The 15440-nt window shown below is 47.5% G+C and overlaps 1 protein-coding gene across 1 annotated transcript in view; it reads right to left on the bottom strand.

Annotated features, from left to right (window-relative positions):
• Nucleotides 1–1652: 1652 nt before the first annotated feature.
• The window catches only part of CASQ2 (calsequestrin 2), a 33826-nt gene continuing 20038 nt past the window's right edge, over nt 1653–15440 (bottom strand). Inside the window, exons 6-11 of the mRNA XM_075106930.1 lie at nt 15052–15182; nt 10441–10486; nt 7902–7956; nt 7133–7233; nt 6693–6767; nt 1653–3830 (exon numbers count right to left, since the gene is read on the bottom strand). Coding sequence (XP_074963031.1) covers nt 3633–3830; nt 6693–6767; nt 7133–7233; nt 7902–7956; nt 10441–10486; nt 15052–15182 — 606 coding nt within the window. The 3' untranslated portion in view covers nt 1653–3632. The remainder of the gene's footprint in view (nt 3831–6692; nt 6768–7132; nt 7234–7901; nt 7957–10440; nt 10487–15051; nt 15183–15440) is intronic.

Below are 15440 nucleotides of genomic sequence, written 5' to 3' on the forward strand. Positions count from 1 at the left end.
GTCTTAACAGACTCGCCTGGAGAAACACTCAGTGCTGCCCATGTGCACTTTTTTTTTTTAAATAAAGATGTGTTTTTGCTGGTTCCTCATCTGAATGCATTGCCCTTTTGCTTTTGAGTGTGTAGCTGGCAGGACTAGGATGACTTTGCTCCTCAGGTTTGCCTGTGCCTTTCACGTGCCAGTTGTGCCTACTTCTGACAGAGGACCCCAAGAGCACCAGTGCATGGGGTCCTGTGTGTGATACCTCCACATGCTGGTATCTTACCTGTCCCTGCAAGGAAGACACTCAAATTCAAGCTGCTGTCTTCTTCACAAGGGGTATTACCTCGTTCAGTGGTTTGGTCACTATGAACTCAGGGGCAGATGAGGTGTTATGGGTGAATGGGAGAGGCTTTGCTGCCTGCTCTTCATTGCTGCAATCCTTCCTCTGCCACAATGTTTTTTTAACTTTTTATGTGCTTATCCCATAAGCTGAAGATAAAAAGTTCCCATCTGTGGGCAAAGACAGCTATGAAAACCGTAATGGACGATGAAGGAAGAGTGGAAGGGTTGCCCCATCAGGGACTGCGCTGGCACCATGGAGTGGCACCCATAGAGTTAGCCTTTTCTCTCATAACTGAAGGGAAACTTTCCGTAAACTACTGACACCAGCTCCAGTATGAGCTCAGCCTCACTGGCCTCTGTATAAGCCTAAGCACTTTTACCCCAGAGCTCTGTTGCTTGATGCAGTGAAATATGTACGTGCCTGTGAAACACCTGTGCACTTGAACATGTCTGTAGTGCCATGTGCAGTGTCTGCGTGTGTAAGCTGTGCCTCTCGGAGCACCTAGAGAGGGGCACATTAGAATTGATAAGCACCCACAGCTGGAGAAGAGGTACATGGAGAGTACCCTGGCAACTGGGATGTCCAGAGCCTGTGCCAGCTGGGAAAGGCAGTAGAGCATCTTTTCATTTATTCTTCATGTTTATGGAAGCTCATGGCACTCTGCAGTGGCTGACCTTGAGCTGCACGGCTTGTGCAGGCTGTTACCTTATGCAGGGTGAAACTGTGTGTGTTTTACTCCTGGGAACAGTCCCAAGGTAAAGATAAACAAGTACTTTGTTGAGGTGAGTAACATAAGCAGTTTGTCCCGTAATCACAGACAAGGAGACTACTAAACTGCTAGTTTTGCCTGTTCTTACTCCTTACCGATGTGCATCAGTGAGACCTTGAGTCCCACTTGCTCCCTCTCTCGCTGAGCCAGCGTCTTCCAGCAAATCTCTCAAGGAAACAGCTAAAAGGAAAGAGCAGAAGGAGAGTGCTGGGCACCGCGCTGGCCAGGAGAGAGGGATGTGTGGAGGAGGGGACCCTCCAGGCTGAGAGCACTCTGCATTTCAAGCTTTCTGAAAGTCTCCACCAGGTCCTCTGGGATGGGGCCAAGCTGTTCATAACCCCAGTGTGACCAGGTGGATGGTGTCCCCAAACTCACTTGTTTCAAGTCTTCTAGGCAGTGCTTACCCATCATAAAGAAGCAAGAAAGGGCAAGCATATAAAAGACAATAGCTGTCCTAGGGGTTTTGCTGTCCTGCCGATTCTTCTAAAGAGCTATGCCTGAAAAGCACGGGTTGTGTTTGATGTTCAGTGAGGAGCTAACGTGGCCTACAGTCATATACCGTATAAGCACAGTATTCCTTCATATACATAGAGATAGATAGCTATCCAGCTGCGTATTTTTCCTGCGGGCACTTTCCACCAAGGGGATATGGCACATGTAGGAATATATCAGTACTTCAGCTTTTTTATACCAGTAGTTTCAAATTTCTATTTCAGCTAATGTAGAGAGAGAGAGAGAGAGAGAGAGTGTCAAAGAAACTGATCAACAGGCAGGAAAAAAATTATATAAAATCTTGCTTTGCAGTTCATCTGATAAAGGAAATATATAGTGTGTAAACCTTGTTTCTCATCAGGCTGATTCGCATTTGTATAATGAGCTCTGTTTCTCCTCTCACTGTTATTTCCCCTAACATTGCTCACCTCTGATGTAAGCCAGTATAAGAAAGGTCAGAACAACATTTTTTCATCTGTAGCAAGAGAGGATGTGTGTACCCTACCTATGCTAACAAGTCTGAATGACCGGAGAATGTATTTATAAATGTATTTATAAAGATAAACCTATCTCCAAACTCTCCATTCATTGCACTATTGTCAAACCTAATAAGCTAAGACAATTGAAAACTGCCGGCATGGGAAAGCAGGGAGACCTAACACTGTCGCAGTGACCTGCACATGGATGGTGCTGCACTTGCCAGGACTGATTTGCTGACCCTTTGCTTTGTGAGTGACCCCCCCTTGACTGTGACCCGGCGCCCTGAGCTCCTTCTCAGTCTGCAGTCAAAAGAGGCTTCTTGCAGGCTACCATGGGACATCAGAGTCCCTAAGCAGGGAGTAACTGTGCAGCTGAATACTTAAAAGCCGAACAGCTTGAATCCTTTCACTGCTCATTGCCCAACTCTCATTATCCAGCATCTAATATGGTTGGACGGATGTGTTCCCTCCCAGCATCTTGGTCATGGGAAAAGATGCTATGTCGGCTTTGGATTAAAATCAGCTAAAGCTGGAAGGTCATGGGGAATAGGAGGGCTTCAGGGTGGGCCCCTGTGAATGTTTCCACTGGCAGAAGTATGCTGTCTATCTCATGTGCACCACCTTCAGTCCCGCTGAGGTTCACCTGAAAGGCAAGGTAGGCCCAACGCAGACCTGGCTGCAGATGTTTGGTACTGGCCCGCAGTCTGCTCTGGTGTTTCCTTGGGGTTAGGACCAACAATTTGGCTCAGTGCCATGATCTTCAGCCTCAGGAGCTTGGGCTCAGACTTGGATCAGCCTTTCCAGCAGGTCAGGAACTTGCAAGCTTTGATGTCCCGTATCAGCCCACCTGCACTTACCCTATCTTTGGCCTGAGCTTTCAAGAAGAAAGAGGTTCAGACAGGGACTGTGGTGTTTGGTTATGCATTGTGCTGCCAGACAAGAATATCCTGTCCTTATATAGGATCACTGAAAACTTAAATAGCATCACTAAAACCTTCCTCCCCTCCCAAAGCATTTTGCTGCTCCTAGCATGTTAATGAGTAGCTACAGACTCCCGGAGCAGAACTGGCAGGATTGAGTGGTCTTGGCAGAGTAGCTGCCAAGGGCATTGTGTTTAATAAAAGGACTAAACTTTATAGTGGCTTTCCCTATGTCTTGAAGTGAGATTTGGTCTGTGGATGTTAAGTGCTGGGCCGATGAGCATGGAAAATACAAATTGGCTCCCTGTGTCCCTCTGGCAGTGAGCAGGCAGGTACTTCCCTCCTGCCCTGGGGCACAGGGGGCAGATTCCCTGCAGATTCCTGTTGTCCTTACTAAGGAGGCATGATTTACAGCGGTGCTGGGTGCCTGCAGGCGCCGCCCACCGCAAGGGCAGTCCCGGTGGCTCAGCACCACTGAGAATCAGGCCGGGGGGGTCCCGGCAAGGGCAGGGTCAGGGGGAGCAGGGCATGGGGGAAAGAGGAGCAGCAGTGCTTGCTGACGCTCAAGCACAGGCCTTCTGATGGAGGGACCTGCCGCAGGGAGGAGGCCTTTCAGCCCCCACAAGTCAAACTGCACAGAGTCATAGTTAGTCATCATCGTCGTCGTCGTCGTCATCGTCGTCGTCGTCATCATCGTCGTCATCATCATCATCGTCGTCGTCGTCATCGTCATCATCATCTTCGGTATTTATCTTCCCAGAAAGCACATCCTCTATCCAGTCCTCCAGTTCCTCGGCTGTGGGCAGGTCATCGTCATCTCTGATCTCCATCCAGATGCTGTCAGCCTGTGGGGAGAGGTGATGGGGGATTAGTCTCCTATTCTGCAGAGGTGCTGCAAGGTTATCTCATTCAGCGTTTGATATTGCAGAAGCAAGTGCTTTTCATATATCAGAAGATAACTATTGGCTTTTGCAGATGCGCCCCACTTCTTTCCCTGCCTGTGGTACCTAATTCTCTTTGTTGTATGGCTTGCTAAAAAGTCAGACAAATTCTGCTCAGGGAAAGCTGTTTCTCCCTTACAATATTTTCCTCCTGAAACACCAAAACTGTATTAAAAAGAAGAGTCACGGAGAAGTATGTAGCTCTTGCTTCATGCAAATGATCTTGTCCCTGACCTCAGGACTGTTTGTGCAGCAAAAAGTGACACCTTTAAAATGAGAGGACTCCAACAGGAGCTGGCACATTGCACCTAGAGAAGATGCTGTGCAAATAGAGCAGCAATATTTTGTAGCACGTCATAGCCCTAGTCCTGAGCCATTACGATGCGACAGGCCAGTGGGGGCAACTGGTAGCTCTGGTGTTTGTATTGGCAGGTTTTTAGAGAAGCGATGGGGTCACAGGGGTTATGTCCACCAAAGCCAACAGCAGTGTTTATTTTTACACTGTTGTGTAAGCCCTACTTTGTCCTTGTGTAACTTGGCTGAATGCAGTGATGTAACACTGAAATAACAAAATGAGCTCAGTGTTTGTTTTAGATATCACCCGCCAACCTAGAACTTTCTTAAATCTCTCTCTTGAGGAATAAAAAATAGGCTTACGAGGAATGAAATAAAAACTGCAAATACTATAATCAACAACCTGAAACATTTACTTTACCAAAGCTAGATAATGCGTGAGTTTTTACAGGTCTCTGAGTGACTGTTGGATAATAAGGCATATGTTCCTGCCTAATACTGCTTTCTATATGATTCTCTTGTCACTGACAATCCTACTTCCATGAATTTTCATTGATAGCTGTTTAATGTAGCTTTGATGTGACTTAAACACAGCCAGCTGTAGTAAATATAATGAAGAGAGATACTGTGGGCTAGTAATAGGGGCAAAAGGCTGAAAGTCTTGGGCTGTATTTCTGGCTCGTCTGTTCATTTCTTTCATGACTTTAGGTGACAGATGCTAACTTTTGTCTCTCCCTTAACTATTCTTCTAACAAGCCTTAACCCACTGGGTCCCCACTCTCTAGGTGTCTGGCAGACGCTGCTCTATTACAGGTAAAGTACCGCTCACATCTAGCCAGCGCCACATCTATTCTGTAACTCCCAAACCAGCCTATGTTCTTCCCTCTCATTCCTCTCAATGGGACAGGCAAGATCCAGGGTCTCCACTTTCTTCATAACGCCATCACTTTGCTTTCCCTACCACATCTCCTGTCTTACGGTCTTGCAGCACTTGTTGTACCAGGAGACACAATCATCTAGTACTCCCTTGCTGTCCCTCTTTTTCTGGGGAGGTACAGGAGACATAATGTAGGGGCTAGGAGCAAGGTTGTTGGTGGAGCCAGGATCAGTGCCCAGGCCTGGACAGTTGTCCCGACCCTAAGTCCCTCTCGTCTCTCTTCTAATGAAACATCAGGTTCCCATACATCTGAAACATCAAACACAAAGTCAAGCACCAAATTACAAACACTTCTGCAGTGGAGAGATTTCTGCTTCCAGAGACACTCACATACCCACACAGGTTCATTTTAAAGAGATTAAAACACCCAGTACTTAATCATCAAAAATAAACTAAGCTAATCAGTGAGCCAGGCTAGAGCATGCTGCGTTACACGCTCTCTGATCATCTGGACAGCTATTGTCAGAAAAAGGAAAAATAGTTTCTCTCCATCGTCATGTCAGGGCTGGGATGCACATTGCACTCAGCAGCTCTCCCCAGATTTCTGCTGGTGGGGGTTGGGTGGGTTCCTCTCCCACCTGCCTTAAAAACTCCTAGTGTGCGGGCAACCTGACATCAGTCCCATGGCTTGCTGGCTTGAAGGCAACCATGGTGAAAACAGTAGCTGCTAGAAAGCTGGCCTGATAGCACAGCTGTGGATGCTGTGGGTACCACCACCACTGCAGCTGTGCCAAAGCAGTACCTACCTGTGCAGCTCTCCCTCTGCAGTGCTGCTGGCTGCGGGACGGTGTGGAAACCCTTCACTGCCACTGGGCATTGGGCAGACACATCTCCTCTTCCCACCCAGACCCCTCCAGCACCACCCACACAGCAGTGGCTGAGAAAGTGGAGGGCCTGGATGAACCCCAGTATACTCTCTTCACCCAGCAGGATCTCTCCGTTACCAGTTTATGTCCTACTCTTATTAAGGCTGTGTATTTGTTTTTTTCCAAGCTGTGCAGTTTCTCCCTGTCATCTGTTGGGGAGCGTCTTTCCCTCCTACACTCAAGCTGGGCCATTCTGCTTCTGCTACAAAAACACCCTCCTTTTTCTCCTCTTCTCCTCCCCTAAGCACGGCTTGCTTTCTGCCCTACACATGCACTGTTCCCCCCCAAGCCCATCCAGGTTCAGTCAGAGCAGGGCACAATGGTGCATGCTGCGGGTTGGGGTGGAAATGTGAGACCTTGAAAACAAACCTAGGCAAAGCCCTGGAGCTCAGACCGCAGGGTCTGGTCCTGTCCTCAGCTGACACGGTTTCTGTGCAACTTGGCTGCATAAACGCGCTCAGACAGAAGCCCTGAAGCCTGATGTTGCAGGTGTTATGAGCCCAGCTGTGTGGGGGAATGGTGAGGTCTTTACACTTTTTCCTGGAGAAAAGGCCTGGTCTACCTCCACTTAACAGCAGAAATCCCACTAATTCCAGCATACCTCGGATCCCGTCCTTCCTAGCACCCTAATCTTGGGATTGATGGGTTTTCTGGGCACACGCTACTCACGTCTGTGACGTTCACCACCCCAATCTGTGGTCTGAACAGGTCAATCTTGAATGTCTTCTCCCAGTAAGTGATTAGCTGCAGGAGAGAGAAACAAAGCTCAGAAAAGGGCATTTGCAATACCCCGCTGCATTAGTTCAGCTGGCTGGGCTGTGGTGTGGGGAGCATGCATCGATGAATGTACAGGAGAGAAAAGAGGCTAAACCCAAGCTTGGGCCACTGCACATGGCAAAGGAAAGTGCCGGTTCTGGGGATGTTCCCAAGACGCCATCTTCATGGGAGGTAGACCCAAACAAGCAGCTCTCAGGCATCACCCGTGTTCCCATTTCCCATCCTTTATATCCTGTGCATGTGCTGGGGCAATTCCTGCACTTGTGCATACAGCCCCCCACCCCCCCATCCATGAATAAAACCAAGAAAGGCAAGGAGCCTCTGCCACTCACCAGAGGAAAGTCGTCGGGGTCAATCCAGACAATGCTCAGGTCGGGATTATCGGTGTTGTCCCTGGCAACCTGCTTCAGGATTTCCAGGAACTCAAAACCATCTGAAATGATATATGAACCGCTGCAGCCCTCTTCTGCAAACACACAGGCACTTTCGCTTGCAGGGTTTTCAACTACCCTCATCCCCCTATGCACACAGGAGTTGTTTATAGTTCTCATTAAAATGCTGTCTCCCAGCTCTTTCTGCTGATAATAAGGCTTTTAATTTCGAGCATCCTCCCCGGGTATTGAAATTAGTTACACATGAATTAAGTCTCATAATCCTTCCGTGGAGTGGAACAATGTCGCTATTTTCTTGTGGCAAGGGAGGAACTGAGCCCCTGAGAGGCCGTAGCTTTTTGGCACACTGATGGTGCTGAGAAGCACGATGCCATGACTTTTCAGGACCTGATGCCCACAGGTTTCCTGCGTGCACGTCACACACCCAGCCACACAGCAAGATGGATACAGAGTTAGGGAACAAATCCTGGCGCTGGGGTGTAAGGGATGACTTTTTTTCCCAGCCAGTTATCTGTTTATATCCAGAATTTGAATTCCAGCTAGCATACCTGCTAGTGTAAACACCCAGAAGCATCCCAGCTCCCCATCCCAACAGGCTGGGGCTCCTTGTCCCAGCAGAGGCATGGGGCACTGTGATGCAAATGAAGCACCTGAAACTACACAGTCTTGAGTGACGGAGAATCACGCAAGGAGGAAAATGGCCTCCTACCTGGGTCATCTTCTTCAGCGAAGGCCACAATGTGGATTCCCTCCATGTCATCCTCCTGGAAACAAAAAAACTATTACTAATGGGCCAGGGAGGGGGGACAGAGTCTGGGCGGTTGCTGGAGTGGTGGGATGCCTTTAAATGAACAGGACGATTGCAAAGGGAAGCTTGACTGGAGCCCCACCAAGACACCAGAAATGGGAGCTGAGACAAGGCTGAGTTGTGGATGTATTAGGTGCTGAAGCAGATAGTTCGGGTAGTGTTGCTGAAACCCTTCAGCTAAAAATGAGGTGGGCACCATGATGGCAAAGGCAAGGGAGCTTCTGATGGTGTGGGGCAAAACCTTGCCTGGAGAGAAGGCCAAGGGCTCCCTAGAATGGGAATATGGGCTCACCCTCTATGCCCGAGGCCACATACCCTCATAAATTTGCAGCTGCCAGGGGATGGTTTGCAGGGAAACAAATATCTGCCACCATGCTCAGACCCCAAACATGCTCCTCTGAGACCAGCAAAGGAAGTTTCCTCACAACTTGCGAGACAAGGTGTCTCACTTGGACACCTTTCAGGAGGTGAAGGGGCTCTGCTTTAGGTGAGGGTGTCTGTGAGCAGCAAGGGAAATTGAGTAGGAGGCTCATTTCAGGGTTCCAACGAGTGGAGAACAGAAACAGCCTGGGGGCTGCTTTTCTCCATGAGACACGTGAGTAATAGGTAATGATATTGGCAAAGGCCAATGCATCTGCCGGCCAGTTCATCATCCGCCTGCTATGAATGTCATCTCTGAATTACTCCACAGATCGGCTTCTCCTTCCTCACCCGCTGCCAGTCCCGGTTTCCATTTCAATTGGTTTTAATGCGAGAAAAAATTCCCATCTAAATGCTAATTTCTTTTCCCTTCTGAGCCCAGAGGTGACAAAGCCACCATCAAATACTGAAAGGAAAAAAAAACGTGAAAGATTAAGTGGAAAACATTATCTTTAAAAACAATAGCCGATGCTGGGCCTTTGCTGCTGTCTTCAGGGAAAACGTTTTCACCAGGGCATTCTAGGCAGATTTACTTGGGATTCAGACCTCTCACAGCTGGTAAAATCTACACTGTTGCTTTTTCTCCATATTTGCCCACAGCATTGTCAGACAGCAAAATAATAATAATAAAAACCCCTATATATAGTTATATACTATAGCTATATTCTGACCTCCAAGGCAGCAAAGAATACTGGAGTAACTCCAGTGAAGGCATTGGGGATGTTCTGAGCTTGCAGCGAGATCAGAATCCAGCCTGTTTTCTCCTGTAGGTACAAATCCCCTGCTCATAGCAGAGGCAAGCTTTGCGTTCCCAGGCTGCTGGTAAAGTGGACATCCCATCGCTGACAATTCACACTTTTCTTGAGGCTATTTTAGAATATAATCAGTATAAAAACAAAACCACTGCATGTGAAATTTGGGTCCCACTGAAGCCCCGTGAAAAGCTTAGAGGGACTTTAATGGTTCTAGGAAGCTGTATTGTTCTAGAATGGTTCTGTTGTTCTTCAATGGTTCTAGAATCTGTATTTCAAAATAAAAGCGACCATGCATTAAGTGACTCATAATTCCTGATTCAGTTTTATTACCTCTTGCCTTGTTGTATTAAAGACTCCCAGGGTTTTTGGTTCTTTGGAGTCCTGCAGCATTTCATGTTGCACAGCCAAGCAAGGAGGCAACTGAATGCTGTTATAAATGTGCCGAGCTTTCTGGAGGAATAACTGCATCTTCCTTAGTGCCTGTAAAGCACCTGTTCAGTTTTGTTTTTCAGCATTCAGCTGGCACTTGAAGGTCCCTGACTGGCTATTAACATCCTACTCATTTACAGCAAAGGTATAATTTATTACACATTATTTTTCTTTGATTTTCACTTTTCCCTTTTTTTCCCACACTTGCAGACCAGGAGAGCCCTCTGCACATGATCCATGCCAAACCGCTGGTTAGTTCTTCATGATCGCTGACTTGCAGCTTGTTCATGCTGTGAAAATTGCAATCAAGGCATGATTTACTCCGTAATCTATATAATTAACTGAACTGCCTGCCCTCGCTTGCATTTTGAATTGCATGACTGATCTGGTACAATTTCCATGAGTCGTCCATTTGGTACAACCTCTGTAGCTTGCCCAGTGAGCAGGCCACTGAAGTCACCCCACCACCAGCATCGATGCCTGTTAGGTAAGATGGAACATCCTTGGGAAGGGTGCTCTCCACAGCTATATCATGGCCACTACAGAGGTTCAACACCTGCCTGGCACACTTGGTTAGCTTTCCCTATTCTCTCTGTGGAGCAAACAGGACTCAGCTCAGCTGTCCACCACTGTTGAGCAAAGTATTTGAACACACCATTTGAACTCAGGCACTGGACATCAAAGCCAAGGCTTTCCCTTCTTCCCAGAGGAGGGAAAGTGGCTTTGCAAGGAAGGAGAAATAATGTTTTGCTCAGCCAGAGGCTAGAGCTTTTGAGCAGTGGTTTCTTGTTGGAAGCTAGCAAGGGACACAAGGCTTCCCGCCCGTGCATGCTTACCCATGTCTCAAACATGTCCTCTGGGCGCAGTTTCCTCAAGGTGGCCCTGAAAGGAAGACAGAAACGCTTTTGAGGACGTGTCCAGCACCATCACACATGACGCTGCTGGCATCATGGAAAAGGTCACCGTGGCACGTTTGGTTGGTGGCTGGAGTCAGCCTGTCAGCCACCATGTTTTGAATGCAAGCACAGGGGCACAGTAGGTCAACTTATGCTTTTATTTATGATGATAAAATCCTGCCCTTGCCCCCAGTCGACTCAGTGCAGACACTATTTGTGCTTGGGAAGATGAGATGCCTCTCTGTGCTGGGGTTCGCTGGCAAATTAGTCCCACACATGGCAGATTGTTCTGTCTGTGCTGAGAGCATGAGGTGACCCATTCACTTGTGTATTGCTGTCGCTGGGACATTTCTACTGGCTTTGTTCCCCTTTTCTCCTGGTTTTAGCCCAGCATAATTCCACCATAAAAACCCTTCCAAACTCTGCTGCAGCAAAGAAGACAGAATAACCTCTGGCAAGAAAAATATAGATCATAAAAAACACGGGCAAGAAAATTTAAACCAGAAGACTGGCCAAAGCAAATTTTTTTGATAAGTAAGTAGTTCATAAAGGACAAAAAAAAAAACCCAAAACAGTAAATGTCTTCAGAAACATCTGTACCAGGAAGCCTATCAGAGAGCCTGGCAGGCTGAAAGGTGACTGGGGTCTTAAAGGGGCACCCAAGGATCACAAGGCCATCACAGACAAGCACAAGCAATCCTTTGCACCTCTCCCCCCGCAGAGCGTGTCTCCCTGGCAGACCAGCCCCAGGAGCTGTTACAAAGAGAAGCGTCCATCAATGAGGTCCTAGAACAAATTGGCAAAGGGATTAGCACATGTTGCCAGGACCAGGTGGCACCAATGAGATGTGTAATCTGTTGCTTCGGTTTGCCTTGCTACCAGAGCAGTAGAAACAAGGATCATTTCTTAGAGGTTCCTAAAGGACCTGAGGAGCCACAGGTCTGGAAAAGTGACTTCTTTATGGGCATAATCCTACCAGAAAAAGTAGAGTTAACAGGTATTTGAAGCAATATGATGCAATAGGACAAGAGATGCATGGCCTTTAAGAGGAAAATCACTGCCATGGATCTGCTGGAGTTCCCAGAGCAAGCCAACAAGTGGGCAAACATATGCTGGTCAATGCAGTGAGCTACCTTCAAAGGACCATTGGACAAGGTCCCTTACAAAAGGAAACTAAGCTGCAGTTAGATCAGAGGAGAGGTCCTCCTGTGGATTAATGACATTGGAAGATTAAGGGTGGAGATAAATAAATGCTCAGTTTTCATGACAGAGGGAATTAACCAATTAAGATTCCTAGCACAAGCTTTAGCATGATCATATGCACAACATATTCTCATATGATCTGAAAAAGATAGGAAATAGGAATATGGCAGTGTTTCCTTATTATATCCAGTTCTTCAGATGACCAACACGGGCCTGACTGTGAGGAGATACAGAGGGGTCCCCTGAGACTTGAGTGTCTGCCTGATAGACATGGGAAGAAATGCACTTGCAGAAAAACAATCCTGATTATACAGGTGCAACAATGGGTTCTAAATTAGGTATAATTAATTATTGCCTCTCATGAAAGGGGCCCAGGTGTCATGAATTGAGAAAGAATCAGCTCCAAAGGCAAAAACAAGGTTACAAAGAGTTGAGAAAAGACGTCATACCATTATAGCAATGGACAACTATGCTATGCACCTCCACAGTGAACATATTTGTGGTTTTGGTCATCCCGTCACAGAAATTATATGGGACAACTGAAAAAGGGACATGGAAATGTAGCAGCAGTGAATGAAGGTATGGAATGACCTCTGTTTGGGGGAGACTAAGTAGATAAGAACTCTTTATCTTGTAGAACTGGTGAACGAAGAGGATATTGGCAGGGGGTCTAAAAAATTGGGAGTGGGGAAAAAAAAAAACCACGTGAATCAGGGAATAGCTAGTCATTGTTCCTCATAACACGAGAGCTAGGAGGCATCCAGTGAAATTATTAGGTAGCAGGTATAAACTGAACAAATAGGAATGCTCTTTGGATATAATGCATAATTCAGCCACTGAACTCATTACAGTTGGATACTTTCAGCATCAAAATGGAAATGAGGTAAAAAAATTACTATAGAGATTGAAGAAATAGCTACTAAGCACAAGATACAGTTTTTGATCCAGCCAGCCTCCTCACTGCTGATTATCAGAAACTGGAGGTTACATCAGGTGAATGCATGTTATGTACTTGTACCTGGCTTTCAAGATGCTTTCCCTAGCTGCTCTCTGGGAAAGCTCTTGGAGAAAGGAAACTCAGTGGGAAGGATTTGATCACATCCATGTGTACCAATTACTGTGGTACTCAAGATTTACTCTGGTTACTTCCCAATGCTGGAGGGATCAAGGCTACTGGGTTTAGGGGAATGAGAGGGAGCAGAATTCAGCCCCCACGTTGCTACACCACAGTTAGAGAACCTCGGTTGGGGGTGTGCCCACCCCCAGCATTTTGCATGAGAAACAGGCATAAACCCAGATGCCTCTCGTTACAGGCAGAGGGATTACCATGTAATTTGTATTTGTGCAACAGAGGAAAAACCTGGGCTGAGACCTTGGAGTCATGGCACCCAGCCACCATCCCCAGCCAGCCACCTATTGACCTTGGACAAGTCATCCCACTGTGCTGAACACTGGCTTCCTGACCTGGTCAGGCGAGGATGAACTTTCCCACCGCTGCCTGCACCTGCCAAGGGAAGCATCAGCCTGGAGGCTGTGTCCAGGCTCCTCCTGGGCACCTGCTTCAGCTCCTGTCTTGAGGCTGCAGTGAGAGCTCAGCAAATCCCAGTTTCAATGCAGGGCTGGAGGAAAAGGTGGTAAAGCCCACCCAGGCATGGCAGAGGGGAGCCCTTTTTGGAAGGGCTGTTTAAAGCATGCCAAAGCCCATGCTTGCAGGCTGGGGTGAAGTGAGAAAGTCGTCTGTGTGAGGGGCCAGAGGCAAGAGATCGTCTACACCTTCCTGCCGAGTTGTCCACAGGGAACCACCATATGGCAGCTGCTGAGTTTGCTTTGTTTTTCACTACAGGCCTGATCATTTCTGTGTCTGACAAATTCCACTTCCAGCCTTTAGCTTTATGTCCTTTACTGGTGGCAAGGCAGGAAGAAGCACTTTGGCTCCAAGAGACTCAATATTAACTGCTGGGAACATATCACTGTCCCCCCATGGTTTTTCCCCTGCCACGGCAGCACCTTGGCAGGTTTGGGATTTCAGGCGTCCAATTTAGTGAGAATCCTTTTAATTCCCTTCTGAGCCTTGCCACTTGCAAAAATATATGGCCCAACCCCTTGCTCCTAACAAGCACAACATAGCATCTTGAAGCACGTAAGACTTGGGGGGTTTCTGCTTCAATTTTGTGCTGGTGGAGAGCTTGCCTATTAGGCTACCACTTAGCTGACTGTGTTTAATCAGCCTCCTGATGCTGCTGCCTGACTGAAAGAACTTGGGAAGAAAGATGGGAAGGACTGAGGTCAGGAAGTCCAGGGGGTCAGCAAAGTGACCCGTCAGTACATGGGAGATAGAGGACCCCTTCATACTTCAGAAAAAGCAGAGATCTGTTTCCAAGTCTGGTGACTCACAGACTCTGGAGATGATCTCCTGTCTCTGAACCCTCTGTGTGTGAACACAAACCTCCAGCCCTGCCCAGTTCGGGCTCCCCTAACAGTATCTGTGGTCCTGCTTTTCTTGAACTCTTTTCTGGCCCCTTGAATGCCTGCTGGGAAATGCAGTTGCATTTAGATAGCCTTTAAGGGTGTAAAAATACAGCACCTTATAGGTAGTTGTGCCCTTATATTCAACCCTGTGCTTTTACATGGGATCAGCCTTTCCAGTCGCTTCCAAGACTGTTCATGGCCGAGTCCCTAAGCAACTATGCAATAAACCCGATTGCAAAAAGCATGGGGCATCCACAGCTCCTGTTGACATGATCAAACGTAGATGCTCAGCACCTTTGCAGATGAGGATTAAGACAGATATGACAGCAGTGGCTTCCTCTCTGCACCTGCAGTCAGCAGGAACCTCTTAGTCCATCATGGTTCCTCAGAGCTTAGTTTGAGTTCAGAATCTGCCTGCAGACATATCTGACATCGGAAGAGGGATATACCCATTGGTGAAGCTGTTTTGGGGAAAGGGGGGACTGGACACAATTTTGGTTTAGCTTGAGAGGCCTTGGAGAAGATCATCTTCTGTACAGACCTAAATTAAAAGCATGGGCGAGTAGGGCAAAGTTTCTGCTCTCCACTGCCTGCAAACCTCCCTGCTTTTAGAGGTATGACTAACTGGGGAGGAGGAGGAAGAGGAGGGAAGCTGTGTTGTCACAGCCCCATGGTGGTGGGCTCCAATTGCGGCACAGATACTCACACCCCTGGGAGTAGGAAAAGACCAGCCAAAATCTGAAACCTGGGCTAGCAAATCAACAAAAGGTGGTCATCATCCTTATTTTTACTGAGAGGGATGCCCCAGATGGGCAAGCCTGTGATGACAGATACCTTTAGTTGCTTCCCATGGCCAGGAGTGTCCTGTATGCTACGTACCTTTTGTGCTCCTTCACAAATTCAACCAACTCCTCTTCTGTGTAAGGCTTATCAGGGATGTGAACAGGCTCATCCATAAATGGTTCATAGAAGTCCACCTCGTTCATTTTCAGACCTAGCTTCTTGGCAACCTGTTGAGGTGCAGACGGGCAGAGATGAGCGAGCCTGACGTGCCTCTCTGCCTATCTAGAGTCTTTCCCAGTGGTAGAGCTAAGGTCAAAGTGCTTGCTCTCTTTCAGTGTATACACTCTTAGGAGTGGCAAACAAAACATGAATAGATCTTTCCTTGGTTAAAAAAACACAGATGATCTCTGTACTACTGGTCTCAAGGACTTGGGCAGAGCAAAGCCAGAGTCAAGGTCCCGCAAACCTAATGGGGCTGGTCACTA

Source organism: Phalacrocorax aristotelis, chromosome 1 (genome assembly GCF_949628215.1).
Source record: "Phalacrocorax aristotelis chromosome 1, bGulAri2.1, whole genome shotgun sequence".
Lineage (NCBI taxonomy): Eukaryota > Metazoa > Chordata > Aves > Suliformes > Phalacrocoracidae > Phalacrocorax > Phalacrocorax aristotelis.